The sequence below is a fragment of the Corvus hawaiiensis genome, chromosome 13 (genome assembly GCF_020740725.1).
Source record: "Corvus hawaiiensis isolate bCorHaw1 chromosome 13, bCorHaw1.pri.cur, whole genome shotgun sequence".
Lineage (NCBI taxonomy): Eukaryota > Metazoa > Chordata > Aves > Passeriformes > Corvidae > Corvus > Corvus hawaiiensis.
In genome coordinates, this window is record NC_063225.1 from 10,091,760 (window position 1) to 10,112,702 (window position 20,943).

General features: G+C 42.9%; 1 protein-coding gene across 1 annotated transcript in view; it reads left to right on the plus strand.

The window, feature by feature from the left end:
- Positions 1–20,595, plus strand: part of ALDH1A3 (aldehyde dehydrogenase 1 family member A3) — a 34,141-nt gene extending 13,546 nt beyond the window's left edge. The window contains exons 6-13 of the mRNA XM_048317836.1: positions 2,133–2,261; positions 4,574–4,687; positions 7,077–7,179; positions 8,143–8,327; positions 13,299–13,463; positions 14,998–15,155; positions 16,445–16,519; positions 17,880–20,595. Coding sequence (XP_048173793.1) covers positions 2,133–2,261; positions 4,574–4,687; positions 7,077–7,179; positions 8,143–8,327; positions 13,299–13,463; positions 14,998–15,155; positions 16,445–16,519; positions 17,880–17,952 — 1,002 coding nt within the window. The 3' untranslated portion in view covers positions 17,953–20,595. The remainder of the gene's footprint in view (positions 1–2,132; positions 2,262–4,573; positions 4,688–7,076; positions 7,180–8,142; positions 8,328–13,298; positions 13,464–14,997; positions 15,156–16,444; positions 16,520–17,879) is intronic.
- Positions 20,596–20,943: the final 348 nt, after the last annotated feature.

Genomic DNA, 20,943 nt, shown 5'->3' on the forward strand with positions numbered 1-20,943 from the left:
GTGGTGAGAGTCTTGGAGCTGTCCTGTGCAGGTCCAGGAGTTGGAATCTGATGATCCTAGTGAATCCCTTCCAACTCAGGATGTTCTATGATTATGTGGTACTTGGATCAATAGAGTTCATGGAGAATTTTGACTTTTGAGATAAGGTTAAAGACTGAAAGAAATGCATGTGAGACACTGGATTTGCTGCACCCTGGGAATACCGGGTCTGGACCAGATCCCAAAGATGTCTGGGGAAATTCTGCTTTTTCCTTCCACAGGACTGTATTTTTACCCCTGCTGGTAAGGGGACATGGTCTATTTGGCAGTGTCAGAGTGAGGCAAAGTGGGAGGTTTTGAAACATTTGTCGTGGTGACTTTGCAGCTTTTCTGGCTGAGAAAGCAATGTGACTGCTGCTGAGCAGAATTTATGACTTAAGATCAAAATCTCAGGTTCCTCACACTGATCACCAGTTAAAAGGTATTTCCTGTCACACTCAGCCACCTCTGGCACTCAGCAGTGCTTCGGAAACTATCCTTTTAAAAGCCTACATGTAGGATGCTTTGGAAGGCCACTGTAGGGGACACAGTGGGACTTGTAAGATCTCAGGTTGACCCTAGACCAGCAATAAATACAACAGAAAGTACAAAACCAAATTTGACTGAAGTTCAACACTGTGTTTGTATAAAGAATGATTGGAGTCAACAAAACCACATCTGTCTTCAGTTTACTGAGAACAAATCTCCAATTTTTTTCCCAGTTCGATCTCAGTAACACCAACAGCCTGTGGGTTTGTATATTCCTACTTGATTGAAAAAGATTCTGTCACTGTTCTGGGTATGTTTCCCTATAGCAATTAACAGTCCTCCCATTTTCCTATGGCTTGACTATATTTAAAGCAATGTTCTTAGCAAGAGAAGTTCTTAGGAAGAGCAGCATATGGCTGATTTTTGTCCCAAGGTGATATCATGAGGCAGCCTTGGAGTCCTTTACTGTTACTTTCACCAGCCACTCTGCAGCAGAAAGCTCCTAATGGAGCTCTTTCATGCTGTGAAAGTGTAGAGAAGTAGTGTAGGTGTAAATGGCTCAAGCTGCACAGTCAGGCCTCCAAGAAAACTTAGGAGAAAAAGACAAACGGGCAAATTATGGGATGTGGCTACTGCAGAAGATCACTGAAATGGAACAGGTCTGGGAAAAAGGCTGAAGCAAGTTGAAGAATAACACTTGAGACTAAATTCTGCTTTGTCTCAGGGTAAGAATAGAACTCATGGCTCAAAAGCTACACTGCTAATTTATTTGTAAGTGTGAATTTGTGGATTCCTGACATACTTGGCTTCTTTGTTGATAGCTGAAGGCCCTTGGCTTGAGTCTTGACAAGAAGTCCCCTTGCTGTTGGCCTACTTCCATCATCCCTGAAGCAGCATTAATTATTTTTAATGAAGAAATCCTTTCTGCTGCCAAATGACCTTTCTGAGATTCAGTGTGAGCTAGATTTTCCACTTCTTGCTTAGACTCCAAGATCCACAAATACACATGACCATGAAAGAGATTAGCACAGAGAAAACTGATGTGGACTGTTCCTTATTCCAAATTAGAAAACTAATTGGAAAGGAACAATCTACAATATGAAGGGAGTATAAGATCTCCCCTAGATTTCCATGCCTGAACAACTCACTGCAGTTTCCTAGTTATAAAACTGGAATTGAATGATATTATATAATTCCTAACTACTCAGCCAGTGCTTAATAGAGGAAAAATTAGGGTTTTTTTCAACGAGAAGTTGCATTCTGTAATTCCCCACATACAGATGCCGTACAGAATGCATCAGGAAACTGCCTCCAACACCGTTTCTGTGAACAGCCAAAATCCTACACAAAATGTGATCAAACTCCTTTAAAGAATGAGGTCACATCATGCAGAAGGTTGTCCAACGTACAGGATTAGCGTGAGGACTGCCAGCAGTATTAGGGATCTCAGGGGGAAATCAAGGAAGTCATATTCCTTAGTCCAAGCAAACACAGTATTATAAACAGACGCTTCTCTTTGTGGCTTTCCTCCCAGTTCCTTTCCTCCCCGAGCTGGGAAAAGGCTGCATGGAAGTGAGTAGGTGACTGTGCCAGGCTGATCTGACCAGTGACTTGTGTTCTTGCAGTGGAACTTCCCCCTGCTGATGCTGGTTTGGAAGATGGCACCAGCGCTGTGCTGTGGAAACACTCTGGTCATTAAGCCAGCTGAACAAACTCCACTCACGTCTCTCTACATTGGCTCTCTGATCAAGGAGGTGAGGAAATCCAAACAGCCCATCGAGGTTCTGTTCTCTTAAGGTCATAAGGAAGGTTGTATTTTGAATTGGCTGTCCAGATTTTTAGGTTTTAAAGATATTAAAGCCTCACAAAGGAAAGTGAGAACAACCTCCATCTTCAGTCTTTTTTTACAAAGGCCTTTTTGACTGGCTAGGAGGTGGCAAACATCACAAAACCTGTGCATTTTTCTCCTTTTGCAGGAAGCTGCAGAGAGAAAAAATGATGGTTTTATTCCTCTGCCTTGTCTTCCCCTCTCCATAATGAGGGAAAGACAACAGCTCAGTTTTATTAGACAATGGGACAAAAAAGAGTGTGATTAGACAACAGAGTTGTGTTTGTTGTTTTTAAGTGGGATAATTCAACCAAGACAGAGTGCCCTGGGAAACAATTCCTCATCATTTCTGTGGTTCATAGAAAAATTTAGCTGTGTCTGGCCTGTAAAGTCAACTGAAATAAAGGCAAGATGATAGGTTGGGATTTAAAACGCTGGTTTAGGGCTTGTCAGGTAGGATCTTGTGTGCCAACAGATCTGTTAATTGTACAGAGGGGGTGGGAGGTGCACAGAACCTTCCAGCACTGCTCCAGTACATCAGCTTCCTGTAGCTATGGATGTGACTGACTGAGGAAAACTAAGAGAGTTGTAGATGGGCTTTTGCCTCTCAGCTGGAAGTCTGTTTGTTAGGCTCAGTCAAGTGATGATTTTGTCCTTTCTTGGCTTAGCCTGGGAGAAGATAGAAGGATATGTTGATAATTGACACTTAGGGCTCTTCCATCAGGAAAGGAAGTGGAAAAATAATACCAGTTAAGTATCTCCTACAGTTACTTGGCTTAATAAGATTACACAAGGTGAATGAGTACAGGGTGCAGTTGTCATGCACCACTGCTTTTTTTGACTCTGACATGCACCTCCCCAAACGCAGGCATAGCATTCCCCCCCAAAAAACTCATTCAATTCTGGTAAAATTAATTTTTTTCAGCTGAAATGCTAAGCTTGCTGCTTCTCACAGTTGTCATTCAGGGCACAAGTGTAATTAGAGCAGAATAATTTTATTTGAAGATGCTCCTTTCTCCACCCAAAATTAGCTAAATTCTTTGCAGTTTTTCAGAAAAATAAGTTAAACTTTTTTGGTTTTCATCTTTAAAAGGATGCAGAAGATGTTACCACACGCACAAAGCTATGTGTCACATTCAATGAAATAATTTTTGGCCAACCAAAATATTTTGGCTTTCATTTTTGCTGAAAAACAGAACAAAACTTTTTGGCTCAGGGTGTTCTGAACCAATTTTTTGCTTCTTTGTGGCTTTGCTGCTGACTCCAAACACCATTACTTGCACAATTTGACATGCAGTATTTGCTTGAAAACTCATTAGCTAAGATGCAAACTCCATTAAATGCACTTTTGTCATTGTCACATCCACAGGAGAAATGAGACTGCCCTTCCAATTTATGAAAAGAAAAAACGGGGGGAAGAAAGTCTTATGAGGATAATTTTTTTGCAAGACAGTACATGAACAAAAGCTTCCTTTTTTTCTCTATTAAAAAGAAATGCCATTTATTGAGATTTTGTATTAAAAATTCATAGGAAATGAAGCAAATGTGTTACATTCTGCAATGCCATCATTAGAAATTGCAAGGAAAACAACCTTGTGCTATCAGTAGTAGGGGAAGGCTAACGTAGAAGAGCAGTAATCCTTGAAACTCCTGTTTCAGGAAGTAAAACCAAACCAGTAAGTCCCTCAGTTCTCCTTGCACTAGAATTTCACCTGAAGTTTTGCCATTTGTCTGTTTTGGCAAAATTACTAGTTGGCTAATCTAGGTAGTAAATGTGGTGGAAACTTGCATAAGTCTTGTTACCATCTGCTTTTGTACTCCTGTTTTATTAGCCCCATCATCTAGTGAGGTTTTACTGACTTCTTAATCCCTCTGGTCCCTGAAGAACCACAAATGTCAACCTTTGTTCAAAACAAACTTTCATTCATTTACCCCTTGGCTGCAGCTGCACTGCAGTAGCTGGGGGCCAAGTTTGGCCGAAAGACTCACTCTCTTTTGACTTGAAACTGGGACTTCTCCAAGAATTCTTACTGAAACTTGGCATTTCCTAAGCATGGCTGTTAGTTTCACCCACATCTACTCCAGCTGGTAGCCTGCTGCCATGTCACTAGAAAGCCTGGAAAACATGGATGTATCTGGTAAGAGCTCAGAGGAGGATAGTACAACTAATTCAGCCTTCCTGAGAAATGAGCTGTGCTCTCAAATTCTCTACATAGCTGTTTTTAACCTCTGTTTCAGGTGGGTTTCCCTCCAGGTGTGGTGAACATTGTGCCTGGCTATGGCCCCACAGCTGGAGCTGCAATTTCTACCCATGACAGCATTGATAAAATTGCTTTTACTGGATCAACCAAGGTAGGTGATGGATTTCTCATAGACACCTGCTGTTCCTCTTTGCATTCTCTAATAAACTGTTATCCATACAAGACTGGACCTATGAAATGTCAGCGATTTCTGTATAACCAGCAGTTTTTCCATCACATTCCCTGTGATAGGATTTCTGAGAAGTATTTGATATTTGTCTAATTCAGATCCTTGTGCTTTTAATAACCCCCCATCTCTGAAAGCTGGGTTTTGCCAAACCACCGCATTTCTGTAAGTAAAAGGTGCTCTGACATAAGGCAAGACAGTCTACAGGGCAGGCTGGCAGTGACTTAACATCATGTCATTGATCTGATGGAGCTTCTGGGCATGTTTGCCTGCCAGTCCTGCCCTGCAACTGGAAAACATGTCAGTCAGAGCCCTGAACAATTCTTCCTGGGCTTTAGTTACCTCTGAGGAACTAGGACTTAAATAAAAACATGGCCTCGTGCCCACGGTCTTCTCTGCTGACGTGGAGGGGATTAACATTTGAGCTTCATTCTGAGACCTGCACAGTAAAGCACCTTCCATTTAGCTTTTTTTTCCTGTAAATAGATGTGTCTGACTTGTTTATAAGAGGGGTGGCAGTGAGACCTCTGCACTATCAATCACCTACAGCCATCCTCTTCCATACCTATGTGGGAAAAGTGCACATGGCTTGGCCAAGACCATGGAATTGAGCACAGCTGAGACATGCAAACAAATCTGACTGCAGTAATCACTGCTGAAAATTCTCAAACAACAGCTTGCTTAGAAAAGTGAACATTTTTCCTCTGACTGCTTTATATATTTCTTGCAGTAGATCTGCACCTTCAGAATAGAGGCAGTGTCCAAAGAATGGAAATGATCACACCAGTGGGGGCAGCTTCAAATCAGTCAGGCAAATTCAGTTTCTTATTTCTTTGAGGAACACTATTCTTGTTGAACATTTGCTGAATTCATCCATTCTTATGTCTGCCCTCGTAATTGCAGAGTGTGATGTGAATGTATAATGATGACAAATTACCTTGAAAGGTGTTCTTGGTCTGTAAAGGTAATTCCAAACACTCAAAAGCTGCAGCATTTACCAACACTACCATCTAGTGGCTTTGTGTACATCCTAACTGCTGTGCCTATCCCATAGGAAAAGGTATGCTAAGCCTCTGTTTCTGTATAGGGAACAAGGGAACAAACAGAATGCAATAAAGTACAAGTTCACAGTGAGCTTTTACTCTCTTGATAGTTGGTCTAATCTCAGTTTACTCAGTTACATGCTTCTCTTCAAGTCCTAGATCAGAAACTTTTAGCCCAGATGAGACATTAGCTGAGTGAAAACAATAGAGCTTATAGACTCATCCAGCCCGCATGTGTCTGTTTGGGTTTTTAATGAAAAAGGAGTATCCAGTGGATTAGTGGCAGAAGGAAAATCTCAGCTGCTGGAGCCTGTAGGCAAAAAACTCCTGTAGACACTGTGCTTGTCTCCTAATCCATGGGTGTGCAGGAAACACCAAGGGAGACAGAACCTTTGCTAATGCATGTGTAATTTAAAGTGTTTTCTTCCCCCTCCACCCATCTGTGAGTTCAGGTGCATCTCTGCAGTATTTGCAGCACAATGCTACTGTTTCTGAGCCAGGAAGTGAAGCTAATTCAAAATATATTTTGACTTAGTTATTAAGCCCCAGCTTGGGCTCAGTGCCAGCTTGGAAATACTGACCTTAAACTCTACAAGAATTTTCCCATATAGATCTCTTCTCTTAGGTTATTAACTTGCTCCTCTTTGGCCAGCCAGCCTGTGGTAATGCCTCTTGCAAAGCTAGGATGCACTTATTCCTGCTGTCTCTAGGCCTAAGCTCTGAGTGACTAGAGATGATCTCTCCTAAGTTCAGGAGTCATGCTCAAGTTACAAGGGCAAACCATGAGAAAGGCAGACCTGTAATTGCCAGCCAGTTGCCCCATGCTTTCCTTGCTCACTGTTCCACTCCAGGGCAAGAAATAAAGGTAAGGTTTCCATGTGCAAAGGTAAAATACAAGAAAACAATTATAATATGAGTAAATTCAAATATTACATTGCACTTAAGAAATTAACCTGCCCTAACAACTAAAGGTCCTAAATAGTTTTAATTCATACTGTTTCTAACAACATTAGATTACTAAGTTCTGAAAGCAGAATAAATCCTTCCCTTCAGGATACAGCTATAGCTCTCCCACATAGCCTGTCCTTTCAGACCTGCCTAACTCAAACCTTAATTCTGGAGCTGGTAGGAAACAGCAGTAGGAAACTCAAACCATTTCAGAGTATTCTCCCTGTTTCAGCTGCCATCCAGGCTCTTCCACCGTCGTTGGAATCACACTTGAGATTTTTAGGGGAAACAACTCATGTCCTCTTTGTGTCTCACTGATACAGGTTGGAAAACTGATCAAAGAAGCTGCTTCTAAAAGCAACCTCAAAAGGGTGACATTAGAGCTGGGAGGGAAAAACCCCTGCATTGTGTGTGCAGATGCAGACTGTGAGTATGGGCAGCTGGGTGTATTTGCTGTAAGATGCTTGAGGGTGGTGGGGTTTGTGTGTCTCTGCTGTCCTCTGGCAGCTCACAGGGCTGATGTTTCCACCCCAAAGGCTGGAGGAAACCTCTGTCCAAAGGCAGGATATAGTTCTGCATTCCTAGAGCTCTTCCCCAACATGGGGATCATTCCCATGGCCCATGTTGCCCTCCCTGGGGATGGCTGCAGTTGCAGGTAAATCTTACACTTGTGTGTTTGCTGTTTGTGGGCTTTCTCTTTGGTTGACAGTGCTGCAGAGCCTGAGCCAAGCACCAGGGAAAGCAGTTTTCTGCAAAACAGCCTCTCTGCAGGGATTCCTGTGTCAGGGGAATTTTGTAGAACCTGATCTAATCCAGCCTTCACCTCTGTCCTGGTGGTCTGCAGGGCTCATGTTGTGTGTTTCATTGTGATTTTATTATGTGACTGAGTACTACTAGGAGATATGTGTAACCTGGGACCACCAAAATGGTTGGAAAATCCTCTCCAGTCCTGCACAGCACAGGTTGAAAGTCAGAGGCAGCTGCTGATAGTGAGCATTGCAAGGATCTGGCCAAAGCTGGCATGCTGCTTTTCGAACAATCAGGACTGAAACTTGCCTTTAAGAACCAGTGCATGGTATCAAGGAATCCACATTTGTATTTCCACAACAAGAAAAACTGGTCACTGCCTTCAGTGAGTCCTTGTGGGAGAAAGTATCAGGATCTATGGCAAACTAGACCTCAAGACAAAAGGCAGGAAGGGGGGTGGATACAACAAAAAATCTGGTTTGGGGGCAGTGAGGCCCTGTGAGTGCCTTCAATGGGTGTGGACCATTGTCAGCATTTTTAAAGGAGGTTTTCCAAAGAGAAAGCTAAAAAACAAGTCTGGAAACACTGGAATGCTGGAACTGTGCGTGTGGTAATGCTTTTCCCTTCTGGGTCATCTCGCAGTGGACTTGGCAGTGGAATGTGCCCACCAAGGCGTGTTCTTCAACCAGGGGCAGTGCTGCACAGCTGCCTCCCGCGTCTTTGTGGAGGAGCAGATCTACCCTGAGTTCGTCAAGCGCAGCGTGGAGTTTGCCAAGAAGAGACTGGTTGGAGACCCCTTTGATGCCAGAACTGAACAAGGGCCCCAGGTAACTGTGTGTCTGAGAGCAGTTGTTGTTTGGTTTTTGGTTGTGGTTTTGTTTAATTTTCCTTGTGTAAATATTATCCTTATGGATACGGTCCCAGCAGAAGTGCCGAGGGGTGAGTAATGTATCGTGGCTTTATTTTTCCTCTCTATTTTAAATATCAATTAATCACAACTGTTGAAATGTTATGTTGTAATTTTTTTAGAAACACAAATGTGTTTAATTCAGTTCTTATCCAGCTTTATGGAAGGGGCTGTCTCCCTGGTACAGTAATACAAAGCATGTTGCAGTGAGCCATAGCTCTGTGCAGAAGAGTGCAGCTAAATGGCTATTCAGCTCCTTGGCTGTGTGGGTGATGACAAGTAGTTAGAGCCCAGAGACTCCTGAGTCCTCACTTTCCCTCTCCTCCTCTGCTCCCTTTCTGATCCTTTGGAGAAGTTTCAGCTGAATTAGAAGGAAGAAACATGCCAAACTGCTGTCAGGACCAGCCTCCTCAATACTTCCAGAGCCTTCCTCTTAGTTTTTCCTTTTGAGGCAATCTGAGTTGTGCTGGAGAACTCTGGGGGAAGATGATCCTTAGGTCAGATCTTCTAACAGGCCCACTGTTTGGTACCAAAAATAAAGTAAGATTCCCAGAAACCAATAGCCAAGGCCTCTTTTGCTCTGTACTGCACTGTGAGTTTTTCTTCCTTGATGCTGTGTGGGTTCCCTCAGAGAAGGGATGGCTCTAAGGACATATGCCTCTCATTATCTGGATCTGAATATACACATGATTCATGCATGGCAAAACCTCATTATTTGTCCTCTTGCATGGGGAATAAGTTGATGTACATCCCCTGCTCATACTGAGGCTACATCTAGCCCTGTAACTTGCCTAGAAAGAGATTTCAAACTGCTCAGCACTCTTAGAAAAAGAATACCATGCTGAGACTTGCTCTAGCAGAGATGAGCTGACCCTCAAAGCAGTTTCATGAGAACAGCTCCTGAATCTATTCAGTTGTGAGTTTTAAAGGGTGAAACACCCTGCAGTGATTGGAACATGTAGAACTGGGCTGTTTGTTACAGTTCATCTGTGTTCCCAGTCCTTGCCAGGCTGTCAGAGCACTTCCCATCCTCTGGGATCACTCCTGTGGCTTAAGGGAGACCCTTTGCATACACAGCTGTAATTAAGGATAACAGTAATTTGGAATAGCAGTGTCTGATCAGATTTTAAATATGGCCCATCTGTCCTCTTTCCCTGCTCTGGCTTACCTGTTACACTTGTAGGAGAGAGAGCACACCCACACACACCTGAACTTCTGTGTATGCAATTGTCAAGGCCAGGATGGGAAGGTGTTGAGGGAGTGGGAGGAAACTGTAAATCCCAAGGCTTTTATGTGGTTGCCAGTTCAAAGGAACAACCGCTTCCTCTGCAGCTATGGTTCCTCACTCTCTGGAGCCTATGTTGTGGGCATATACAGAAACTTAAGCAGAGGAGAGAAATGATGCAGTGTCACAAGGACTTAAAAATACCTCCGAAAGTAGCAAAGATTCACACCTGCCCACAAGTTACTCTTCAAATGTAAAGCTTCCAGATATTTTTTTCCCCACTGTCCCTGAAGTAACCTGCTTGGCTGTGAGGGTTTTTTTTAACTTGAACTGATGGATAAGGGATGAACCACCATGAAAAATTTGTCGTCTTCATCTCTCCCCATGAGATGCTTCAGATCCAGCCTGATGCTTTCATTCTCCTTTTGTGTGGGTCAGGGTGAGGATATGCAACAGCATTACAACAATGCTGCATAGATCCCATTGTGGGATGGTCACTGGCTTAGAAGCCAACAGGGGGAAGGGGTTAAAGCCAGCCTTTAGGCTGACAGTGGTTGTAGCCCATTATCTCTTTGGTCCTGCATCAGCTGCAGGTGATGACAATCCTGTTCCACAAGAACTTGAAACTGATGTAAGCTAGTCCTGGCAAAGTGGTCCTATGTGTAGTTGTTTGTTCCTGCATTGCACTGTGCTAGATTGGGGAACTGGTTGATTCAGGTCTAATCCAGCCTTTTTGGAAGTCAAGAAGAAAGGTTTTACTCACGTCAGTCCCCTGATGTGGATTACTGTTCACTGGCATGGATGCTCGTGGCATGGCAGTGGGGAAAAGATTGTCAGCCACATATTGGGTTATGCTGATATAAACTGTACTGCTCTGATTAAAATTAGGTCAACTTTAAACAGTATTAAATTTAGACAGAAATGAGGCATGCTTCTGATGAGACTTCTCCAAAACTCACATGTGTCTGGCAGTGCTGACTGGCTGGAATTCAAAGGACACCACAAGAAACCTGAGGGGTGATCAGGACTGTTTGAGCAGAGTGCCAACCTCAAATGCAGACCAAGGGCAGTTTTTAACTTTGGATTCCTGGGAGCTGTATCACAGGAAGCAATAAAGTAAATCTGCACAGATGGCAAACTGGTTAACCAGTGCATTATACAACTGTGAACAGCAAACAGCATTACATGAGACTAACATCCTGGGGTACTAGAACAGTGATTAGATTAGAATAAGACTAGACTAGTTTTGTTATTTTAGAACCCCACACAGTGGGATTTGTAGATTGTAACACTTAACCTACAGAAATAAAATAAGCACTAATGATGGCACTTGTTAGCCAGGAGCTATTCAGCCCAATGCATATAATTTGATTTATAAGACAGTGAATATTTTTCCTTAGACTGTAGACATGCACTTCAGGATTAAAGTGTGAAAATAAAACATTTAAGTAGAAAGGGTTGTTTCCAACAGTCTGTTGGACCCAGTTGTGGGCTATTTTGTAGGACTACAAACACTAGTTTTGGACATAGAAAAAGTTCTCCTTGTAGTTTTGACTGAAATGAAGCAAGAGATGAAGATTTGTGGGTTCCCAGATTTTCAGTATTGCAGTGATCCTTAGAAGCTGCCTTCTCTATTGAATTAGATGAACAAATAGTAGAATTTGCTTTACCAGATCATGTGTTTTTAATTGAATTCAATGCTTGAACCATAAATAATAGTGGAGTAGGGGACAGAATTTAAACAAGCCTTGCAAGCTCTAGTTACAATGACAAACAGTTCCACCCTTGCATGTCATTTTTACAAATGTTTTCTTTCCCCAGTGTCTTTTCATCTAACTGTAGTTTGCCTTGCAACAAGTTACAGCTGTATAAATATCCTTGTTTTGTTTTCTGTGATGTGAAGTGGATGGACTGGATTGGTCTGGATTACAGACATGCCAGGATGGAAAGCACTTGCAGATATTTTTGAATTATTTGCACTTGGCAACTAAGCAACCAGACAAATAGACAATGTGTATGACACCTGCCAAACTCAGTGTGATACTGTATCCTACAGGAGGGCACGCAGTTCCTGGGGCAGTAGCATGAATTGTGTCCTTAAGTAGCACCTTAAAACACGAGAGAACACAAGCACTTAGAACACACTGTCCACAGTGCATGTGATACACACACATCTGTTTGCCCTGAGATGTGCTGGGATCTGTTTCCACTGTGTACCAGAAGTACCTCAAGGACACCCTCCTGCAGCTTTGATATTTGTCTAAAAGCATGAAAACTTGGATTGTGTGTGGCCAGGATTAACTAGAGACAGGATATAGTCTGTAATCTGGAGGAGTCAAGTGTGGAACACTCCGTGTAAACAGTCCCAACTGGCAACTGGCCCTGCTGAAATAAAACCAGATGCCTAGGCAGGGGGATTGAGCCATACAAGCATCTGGAGATACCTGGCAATCAAAGTAACCCCCCAGGCTTCCAGGACACCTTGTACCAGTGGGTGGAGCCTTTTATTTAATCACCTCAATGAATTTGTTGAGGTTTTTGTTGAGTTTTTCTTTTTAAAAACATCACCATAAATCTTTTACCATCTCCAGCCTGCTGTGATGAGGAGTTTCATCACTTAATTACACGTCATGTAAGATGTGTTTGAAACCTGCAGTTCTGCAGTCCGCTGCTGCACGTGGAGCATGGAAGAAGGAGCATGGAAGTGCTGTGGGCTTCTGCACCTCTTCCCAGCACAGGACACACTGTGCTTGTGGACTACAGGATGTCTCCTCCGAGTCCTGGTGCAGCTGTGCAGCTTCAGGGTCCTGCCACTGAACTGGCCTTTCCCCACTCCTACGGAAATCCCTGGTTAAAGGCTAATGACAGCAGCACTCACTATTTGAGATTGCTCCATATTTAGGTGGGGGTGAGGAGGAGATAGACAAGGTTGGTAGTTAAAAGTGAGGCTGTGGCTCCCAGTACAGAGAAAAAAAATGCAGGATTGTACCAGTCTCTAAGAACTGTGAAAAGTTACTCTGATTTTAAAAGCAAGGCTTTGGTATAACAGTTCTGAAGTAACCCCACCAACAGGGCTTATCTTTGAGGCTGTTCATGTAGCATGCAGTGTGGAAGGAGGTGGAGGCAGAGCTTGCTAGGTTCTTCCAGAGGGGGAGAAGGAGCTGTGGGTGAAGCTGCACAATGCAGCAAAGTTTATAGTTCTTATACCCTGGTTCTCCCTCTCCTGTACTGATTCTATTGCTGGTCAGATCCCTTGCTGAGCTTGCTAGTCCATCTCAGACTGTTCTCATACTGCTACTGAGATAAATCTGTGCTTGGAGAAGGTCAGCAAATCCCAGAGCTCAAGTGAGTGAGCTGTGGGAACACATATCCAAAACACCCAGGAAGGGAAAGTGGGGAGACCCTTCCATGTAGCAGCAAACTATTAGATTATATTAAACTGTCACATGTCATTTCACCTTCTGTTTTCTGTGGCTCAGGGCTATGCCCATGTCCTGTCTTTCTCCCTGCTCGCTGCCTGACTGCCACATCCTAAACTGAGCTGTAAACTGACCCAGTTTGACAGTGCCCTGCAAACGTGCCCCTGGGCCACATTCCATGACTCCTCTCTGGAACCATGATAATAAAGGTGCTGCTCTCTGTTTCTTTTCCTTTTGTGTCTGACAGATTGACCAAAAACAGTTTGATAAAATCCTGGAGCTGATAGAAAGTGGGAAGAAAGAAGGCGCTAAGCTGGAGTGTGGTGGTCTTGCCATTGAAGACAGAGGACTGTTTATAAAACCCACGGTGTTTTCAGAGGTCACTGATAACATGAGAATTGCCAAAGAAGAGGTACAAATCACCTAGATAAATGCTGCTTCAGAATAAGAAATAGTGGTGATGGAGGGGGTCTGTCTGCATCCTTAATTTTAAATATAAATAACTGAGTAAAAATAACTGACACTGTGGCAAACTGGAGCAATTATTTACCCTGTAATTGCCAGTGACAGTGGATAGTGTAATGTGTGTTCTTGCTCCACTACTTTGTACAGAAGGGGTTGCTTTATTGCAGGAAGGTAGGAAAATAACTTTGGAACCTTATCCTGGTAAGGAACAAAGGAATGGCCACTGAAGTTCTCTGAAGCAGCCTTAGCATCTGAAACAATCCCAGATTCCATTCTCATGGCAAAATCCCCTGAGACTGACTATTTCTTTCCTATATGAAAACATGGTCAAAGCCAGCAAAGTGCAGATCTAATACTCTGGCTTTCATTATTCATATGCAGAAATGTTGAACAAGCTGCATGTGATTAGATCCTGTGATATTCCTTTGAAATAAAAGTTAATCTACTTTTCATCATGTTCCCTAATGGAAAATAAGTAGTTGCCAAAGTCTAACTGGCGTTTGTATTTTATAGTTTAGCCTAGTGCTTTTTATGGGGCTGCTTGCTGTTCACTCCTGGCAAGATGTTTAAATGTCTCAGATCTGCCACAGAATCTCTAAGGAACCTGGGAAAGATATCAGGGCATGAGTTACATGCTAAAAATAGAGAGAAAAAGAGCTGAAAATCCCATGACAGACCTTTTCTTAATGAACTGACTCCAAATCCCAAGCCACGATTCACAAAGCTTATTCAGTTCCATTCATTGGCAGTTTTGTTTGCAAATGTTCATCTTTTGCCTAGGACTGAGGCTCCACTTAAGAGCCTGGATATCCCAAAACAAAGACATTTAGAAATACTTGGATGAGCCTAAAAGTGGCCAAAATTAGTCTGTATCTCACCTTCAATGGGCTTTTTTGTGCTGTGAGACCCTGCAGACCAAGAAAGGGCTCCACCTTTGATACTGTACCTGATGAGAGACTCCATCCCAAAATTCGGGAAGCCCTCTGTATGCCTGTTGCCTTTACACCGGCACCTGGGAAGCCAAATTTGTGGTCAAACACAGACGTGGTAAATGCACTGCATGCAAATAAAATGCATACAGTGACAAAATCAGGGTTAAAACCAAGGAAGAAAACTTGCAGTCCTTGAAATAAATTAATTGTTACTTGAGTACACTCAGCTTCAGAGTTCAAACGGAGAGCTGTAAATGGAGTAAGGATGAATCATTTGTAACTTGTCCAGATCTAACTCTGCTTCTTTTGATTGTTGTAGATGATCCATTCGTTGTTGGATCTTAACATTTATTAACTACTACAGCACATCACAATGCTTCCTTTGAAGTTTAATTAGTAGTTTTTAAGATACTCTATAAGCAACCCCTAGAAAGCTAAGATATAACATTTTAAATATATTATTCAAAGAGAGCATCTGATTCTGATTACTTCAACATTACCACAATTAGGAGATGCTTTCCTGTAGTAAGGTTTAATTGATATGTGCAGATTTTTGGGCCAGTTCAGCCAATTATGAAGTTCAAGAGTATAGAAGAGGTGATAAGAAGAGCCAACAGCACCGAGTACGGACTCACAGCCGCAGTGTTCACCAAGAACCTGGACAGAGCCTTAACCCTGGCTTCGGCTCTGCAGTCAGGAACAGTCTGGTGAGCAGCCTGGGAACAGAGGGTGGGCTCGGCTTTGTTTCCTGAGAGGGGAGAGGGATTTAGGACTTGGCAGTCATGTTGGTAAGAGCATGGTGCTAATAAGGTTGTGGGCTCCATCCCCATATGTACCGTTCATTTAAGAGTTGAATTTCATGATCGTTGTAAGTCCCTCCCAACTCAGAATATCTGTGATTCGCTAAGTGCTGGAGGTAAGATGTATTAGTAGCCTGCCTAGTTTTTGATATTCTGCTCAGAAGCAACATCTGTTCCTCAAAATAAGGTGGTGAGGCCCAGACAGTGTGTCAAGAAATGGACTGGTTTTCCTTCAGTCAAAGTATTTCTTTGTTGGGATTGTAGTAAGGTCCACCAGATGTGATGCCTTCCAAAACCCTGTACATCGAAAAAACAATTCTCATGATCTTTAGCCAGCACCAGATGGGACTTTGCCGCACAAACCAGTGCGGACAGTAGATGGCAACACACCACTGTCACAAAGAAGAGCAGCTGGTTTTGCTTACAAAATTTCTCTTTATATTAGAATCGTTTCAAAGATGGAGTCCTGATTTTTGTCCCGCTCAAGACAGGAAGTTGATCTGGTGTCTGATTCTGATGCAGAGGATTAATTCCAAGAGTTGGCACCAGAAGAATCTGCCTCAAATACTTACAAAAAATGGGATGTTGGGCTTTGAAGGATACATGTGCTGAACACACATGAAGATGCAGACCTACAGCACAAGCCATACCTGTGCTGTATGACCTTCAGTCATTTGATCTTACTGAGATGCTGGGGAAGTGTCTGCATCAGCTTTTTCTACCAAGTATCTATAGAAATGGGCCTAGTGCTTTTATTTTACTGTGACACAATTGTCTGATACAGTCCAAATATTTTCTATACCTGGAAGTGGATGCTAGGGCCTGGTTGTGACTGTTTAGACAGCCTTCTGAGTAAACATGTTCATTTCAGAATGTGCTTAATAAATTAGGGAACAGCTTGGACTATTTATTTTAAACATGACTCTGAACGTGGCATAAATTCCAGCTCAAGCATAAATGTCTTTGCCATTAGAGGATATGAAGTGAGATGTAGGTCAGACTGAGAAGTACTCAGATGTTTTCTGTTTCTGCAGCAAAAGAAGATTTTATTGCTAAAATCTGATTTCTCAAGTAACTGAATTGCATGAAAGAGAAAACTGAGAGACTTCAGCCTTTTATTGTATTGTTGCTGTGGTAATCATCTTGCTTTTCTTTGGTATTGAATTGTCTTTCTAAAATTGATGTTTTTATTGTAGGATCAACTGTTACAATGCGCTCTATGCACAGGCTCCTTTTGGTGGCTTTAAAATGTCAGGCAATGGCAGAGAACTGTAAGTTTTGCTCAATATTTTGTTTCTGTGTGGGTAGTGAATGCAATAACATTTGTGACTGTGAAAACGCTGTTGAATTTGCTTTTAAAGTTTAATCAGGCTTGCAGCATGCTGCACAGGGAGGTGCTAAGCCAGTAGAGCGTGGATGTAAAGCACTCCTTTAGGAGCACCTTCATCTGCTTTATAAGCTTTTAATAGCTCCAGTTCAGTCAAGTCCACTTGGAAGCATTTTTCCATACTAGTTAGATTTTCAGATGAAGGGAGAAGTATGGCACCATGGCTGGGGACACTGGTGTCCACCCCAAACCTGTCCCATCTTTCCATGGTGGTGTCTGTGCCTCTTTTTGCTGCTGTATCATTGTTCCTTGTTGGACCTCTTCTGGTGGGAAGGAATGATCTCCCAAATCATTCTATATCCTACCTTCCAAGTTTGCTGCCAAATTACAGAAGAGCCCTCTGTCCCTTTTCCCAGCCTGGCCTGTTGCTGTGGGGCTACCAAACATTTCAGCTCTAACTAGTTACCCTATGAGTTAGACCCAGAGCTGAGACATTGTCTTAAATCTTAATTTTCTTCTTATATAGGAGACAGGTTTTCTTAGACCTTTCAGCAGACTCCTCAGAAGAATCTAACACACCTTTCCTTTCACAAGCCAGATTTAATTTCAGAAACCATTTCTGTAAATGTTCTGGTGCATCTGCTGCTCCGAGACTCAGGTGCCTCATTTGCTAAGCACAACAAATAAATGCATCCTCAGATGGGACATAGATATATATTGAGACCTTATGGTTTGCTTTGCCTGACTGCCTGGCTAATTAAAGGATGTCAGAGGTTTCCCATGGGCAAGGCATGGAAATAGAGCCAACAGTTACCACCAACCAAGACATAATGCAGTGGTGGGCTCTCTCATCAGTATGCATTTCTGGAGCGACTGTGCCCTCCTGATGACATGGTATCTTGTAGACAGAAGCTTTCTTTTGGTGAAAAAATAACTTTAATTATTGTCTAAGCACCAAATAACTGTGTGTATGTGGCTGTCTCTTGTATGGCTTCTCACAGCAGCACTCAGTTTGCACTAGGCAGAGTCACAAGTGTCATCTTGTGGGTTACAGTGACCAAAGCATTCCATGTTTCTTTCACAACAGGGTGTAACTGTATGTACTTATGTGCATGTACTTGGTGGTTATTAGAAGCAGTGGAACAAATAGATAGCTGGTGTAAGTTGTTCATATCTGGTTTTAATGACCTGATGTCACCTACAGCAGCTGTTAATATGCACATATGTACAACTCTCTTCTCTCAGGGAAATACACATTGACATGCTACAATTGTTTGTCGCTTTCCTCCTCTCTTCTTTTGCAGTGGGGAATATGCTCTGGCAGAATATACTGAAGTGAAAACAGTCACCATTAAACTCTCCCAGAAGAGTCCATGAAAACAGGAGGCCTAAAATGCTGACACTCTGAATGTGACACATGGGGGACGTGTTCAGAGCAAGGGGGAGGGGAGGAGTGGGAAGGAAAATGGAAACACCTGTCTTTATTCCTCTAGGAACACTGAATCTACTGGACACCATTTTGCCAACTGGCTCTTCACAAACTGATTTACTGACCCTACTGGCAGTGCACACTTGTACTCTACAAGTCCCTGGCTGTACATCTGCCTGCTCCCTGTGACTCAGATGCTGGTCAGTCACAGTGTTTGCAGGACATCTGCTCCAAACTCGGTACCCCTGAAGGACATGGACATCGCTGGCATGTTAAGAGAGACTGCTGGTACCATCACTGGTACTGGCAAATACCTTCAGAGGCACCTGGATTTCCCTTGGCATAGATGGACTTGAGTGGTAGGGTTAGAACAACTTGACTGGAGCTGCTGGAGTTTGTGTGAAGATTGCAGCTGGAGTTTGGAATGGGAGTGCAAGCTTTTGTGGAAGGTTCTGTAAGGAAATTCTCTTCGAAAGAGTTATCTTGGTGTCTCTAAAGATATATGCATTCTCCATACTGGTGATATTCTAGCCCTGAATGAGATTTGTGGGAGTTTCCTAGAGGACTCCTTTGGGGCCAGTATTTCGCCCAACAGAGACAGACTTTCAAGTGTCCTTGGAACCTGATGTTTGGGTGTGCACACACTACACATGCTGCAAATGCAAGTTCCTGACTTGCTGACCCTTCTGGCTCCCAGTGAGTCACAGTTGTATCTCAAACCTTCACTATAGCACTTTTCTCAAGAGAATTTTGCACTGCACTTACTGTGGTGACACCGAGTTGGATGCTGAGCATGTAGCATGGTAGATACCCCACAGAAAACACCCCACACCAGTCCTTCTGATCTGGGGGAGGAAGCAGAAGAGCTGCAGGAAACTGTCCTGCTCTCTCTTTCTCTGCAACTTTCAGGCTTTTCGAACATCTCTTTGTTTTTTGAGCCAGGACTATTACTATGAGAGTAAAACTTATAAGCTCTTCTCACTGCTTCTTTGTCGTGTATGAATGTAGCTTAAAATACATTCCTGGAAGTGCAGTGTGAAAAGGCAGGTGCTCCCAAGCACACCCTGAGTGCTAAAGAGGAGGGTCTACAATCCTGTTACCATGGAATAAGACGTGGCTGGATTTCACTGTGTCAGCAGCTTTACAGTCGTTGTCCCTGTGAGTGCTGTCATCTCGTGGCCAGCACAGAGTAGCTGATCCTTCCCTAAGAAAACAACTGCCTTGGATTGTCCCTTGCTCGCAGCTGTCCATGGAGTGGCTGTCACACCAAGTTCATGCCTTAGTACCTCCTGCAGTAACTTCTTTGCATACCCAGACATTATTATGAGATTAATTGTGATGAGATTAATGACAAGCCACATGCTGTCTTCAGTTCCTGGGTTCACTGCTTTCCCTCCTTGTCTCCTCCTGACTCTGCTGGAGAACCCTGGCAAAGGCACAGCCAGTCCCACGTCTGCAGGAGCTGTGAGTGTGCAGGAGTTAGTGGTGACAGCTTGTTAGGAAGTTTAGCTGATCCCTCTGGGATTGTCCTCTGAGAACAAACCCACCGAGATTCCTTATGGCTTATCAGCAGATCTCCAGGGAGCACTGATGAGGATTGCTGCTCCAGATGTCAGAGCTTGAAGCAGAAATGCAGGTCTAACCTTTCTTCTCTGCTGCAAGCCAGGATTTAACCAGTACCTTCCGTTGCTCACAGATAGATAGGCTCAGACAGCAACAAATTCTGTTGCATGAGTGGAGCTTTTTTTGGAGGAGGAAGGAAGGTGGGTGGCGATAAGTAAGGAAAAAAGTTTGCATGAGCCTAAACTTCCTTATTAGTTGGTGAACGTTAAAATTGCGCTTCCACACCACTTCACTTCTGACGTGACATACATCCAACAGTGTAACTAGGAGCCTGTCCTCCCAGGGGGTGTGAGACAGGTAAATCTCCCTCTCCAGTGATGAAAATGTCCTCCCTTCCCCATCAAAGGCCAAATGGGTTAATCGTAAATAAGTTTCTATTTTTGTAAGGCACGTAAGAGTGCAAACATCTTCTCAGACAAACATTTTACTCTTGCCCACCTGAGGGTTTTCTTGGGCTGCAGCCAGACAGTAGGGAGGTGAGGCAAACAGTAAAAGGCTGGTTATCCTGATGTATCTCTGTATTTTTGATAAACAATGGTGGAGACTGAAATAATCTGAAATTCTTAAAATCCTACTCTTCTGGCTTTATACGTATGATATATATTTCACTTTTTTTCCCCCTTATCAAGTTTTTTAAAAGTCAATGTATCTCTTTTTGTATAAATCAGGGTTTGACTCTACACACTGAATTTTCTAAGTTATATAACACTAGACACTAACTTTAAAATAACCCCTTAGAGGGTATATATATTCTTCCATTGCACAGTAAGGCTTTCATATGAAATACTAGTTGTTTTTTTTTAAAGAAAAGAACTATATTTATAAATTAGGATACAGTTAATCTAATGTATTTTTATAGCTAAAGGTACATGAAAATGCTATGTTTAAACCTCATGTATATATATTTAGACTATGGATATCTTTTTTGTAATAGTTCTTGTTCCTAATAAATGTTTAACTTTGTGAAATGGGTGTGTCTGAGGATTCAGTATCTCACTGGGGGACTGTGAGGGAATCTGCACTTGGATTAATTTCTGCAGTTTGGGAAGAATTAGCCAATTTTACAGAGTAAAGTGCTAAGTGTGGTCAGTGCTCTGCCATAAAAGCTTGAGTTGTGCCATTTACCGTGAGCAGAGGGAGAAGAGCAGAGCTGCAGCTGGCAGGGGCAAGCACAAAGTTGGATGGATCCTCTTTTCCTTCTGAGGTGAGCCTCAAAATGAAGTGTTTCAAGACACCGTGGCTCCTGCAGCCAGACGGGGCTCCCTGCCTTGGTCTGGCTGCTTTCTAAACTCCTTGAGACACATCCACCACTAGTG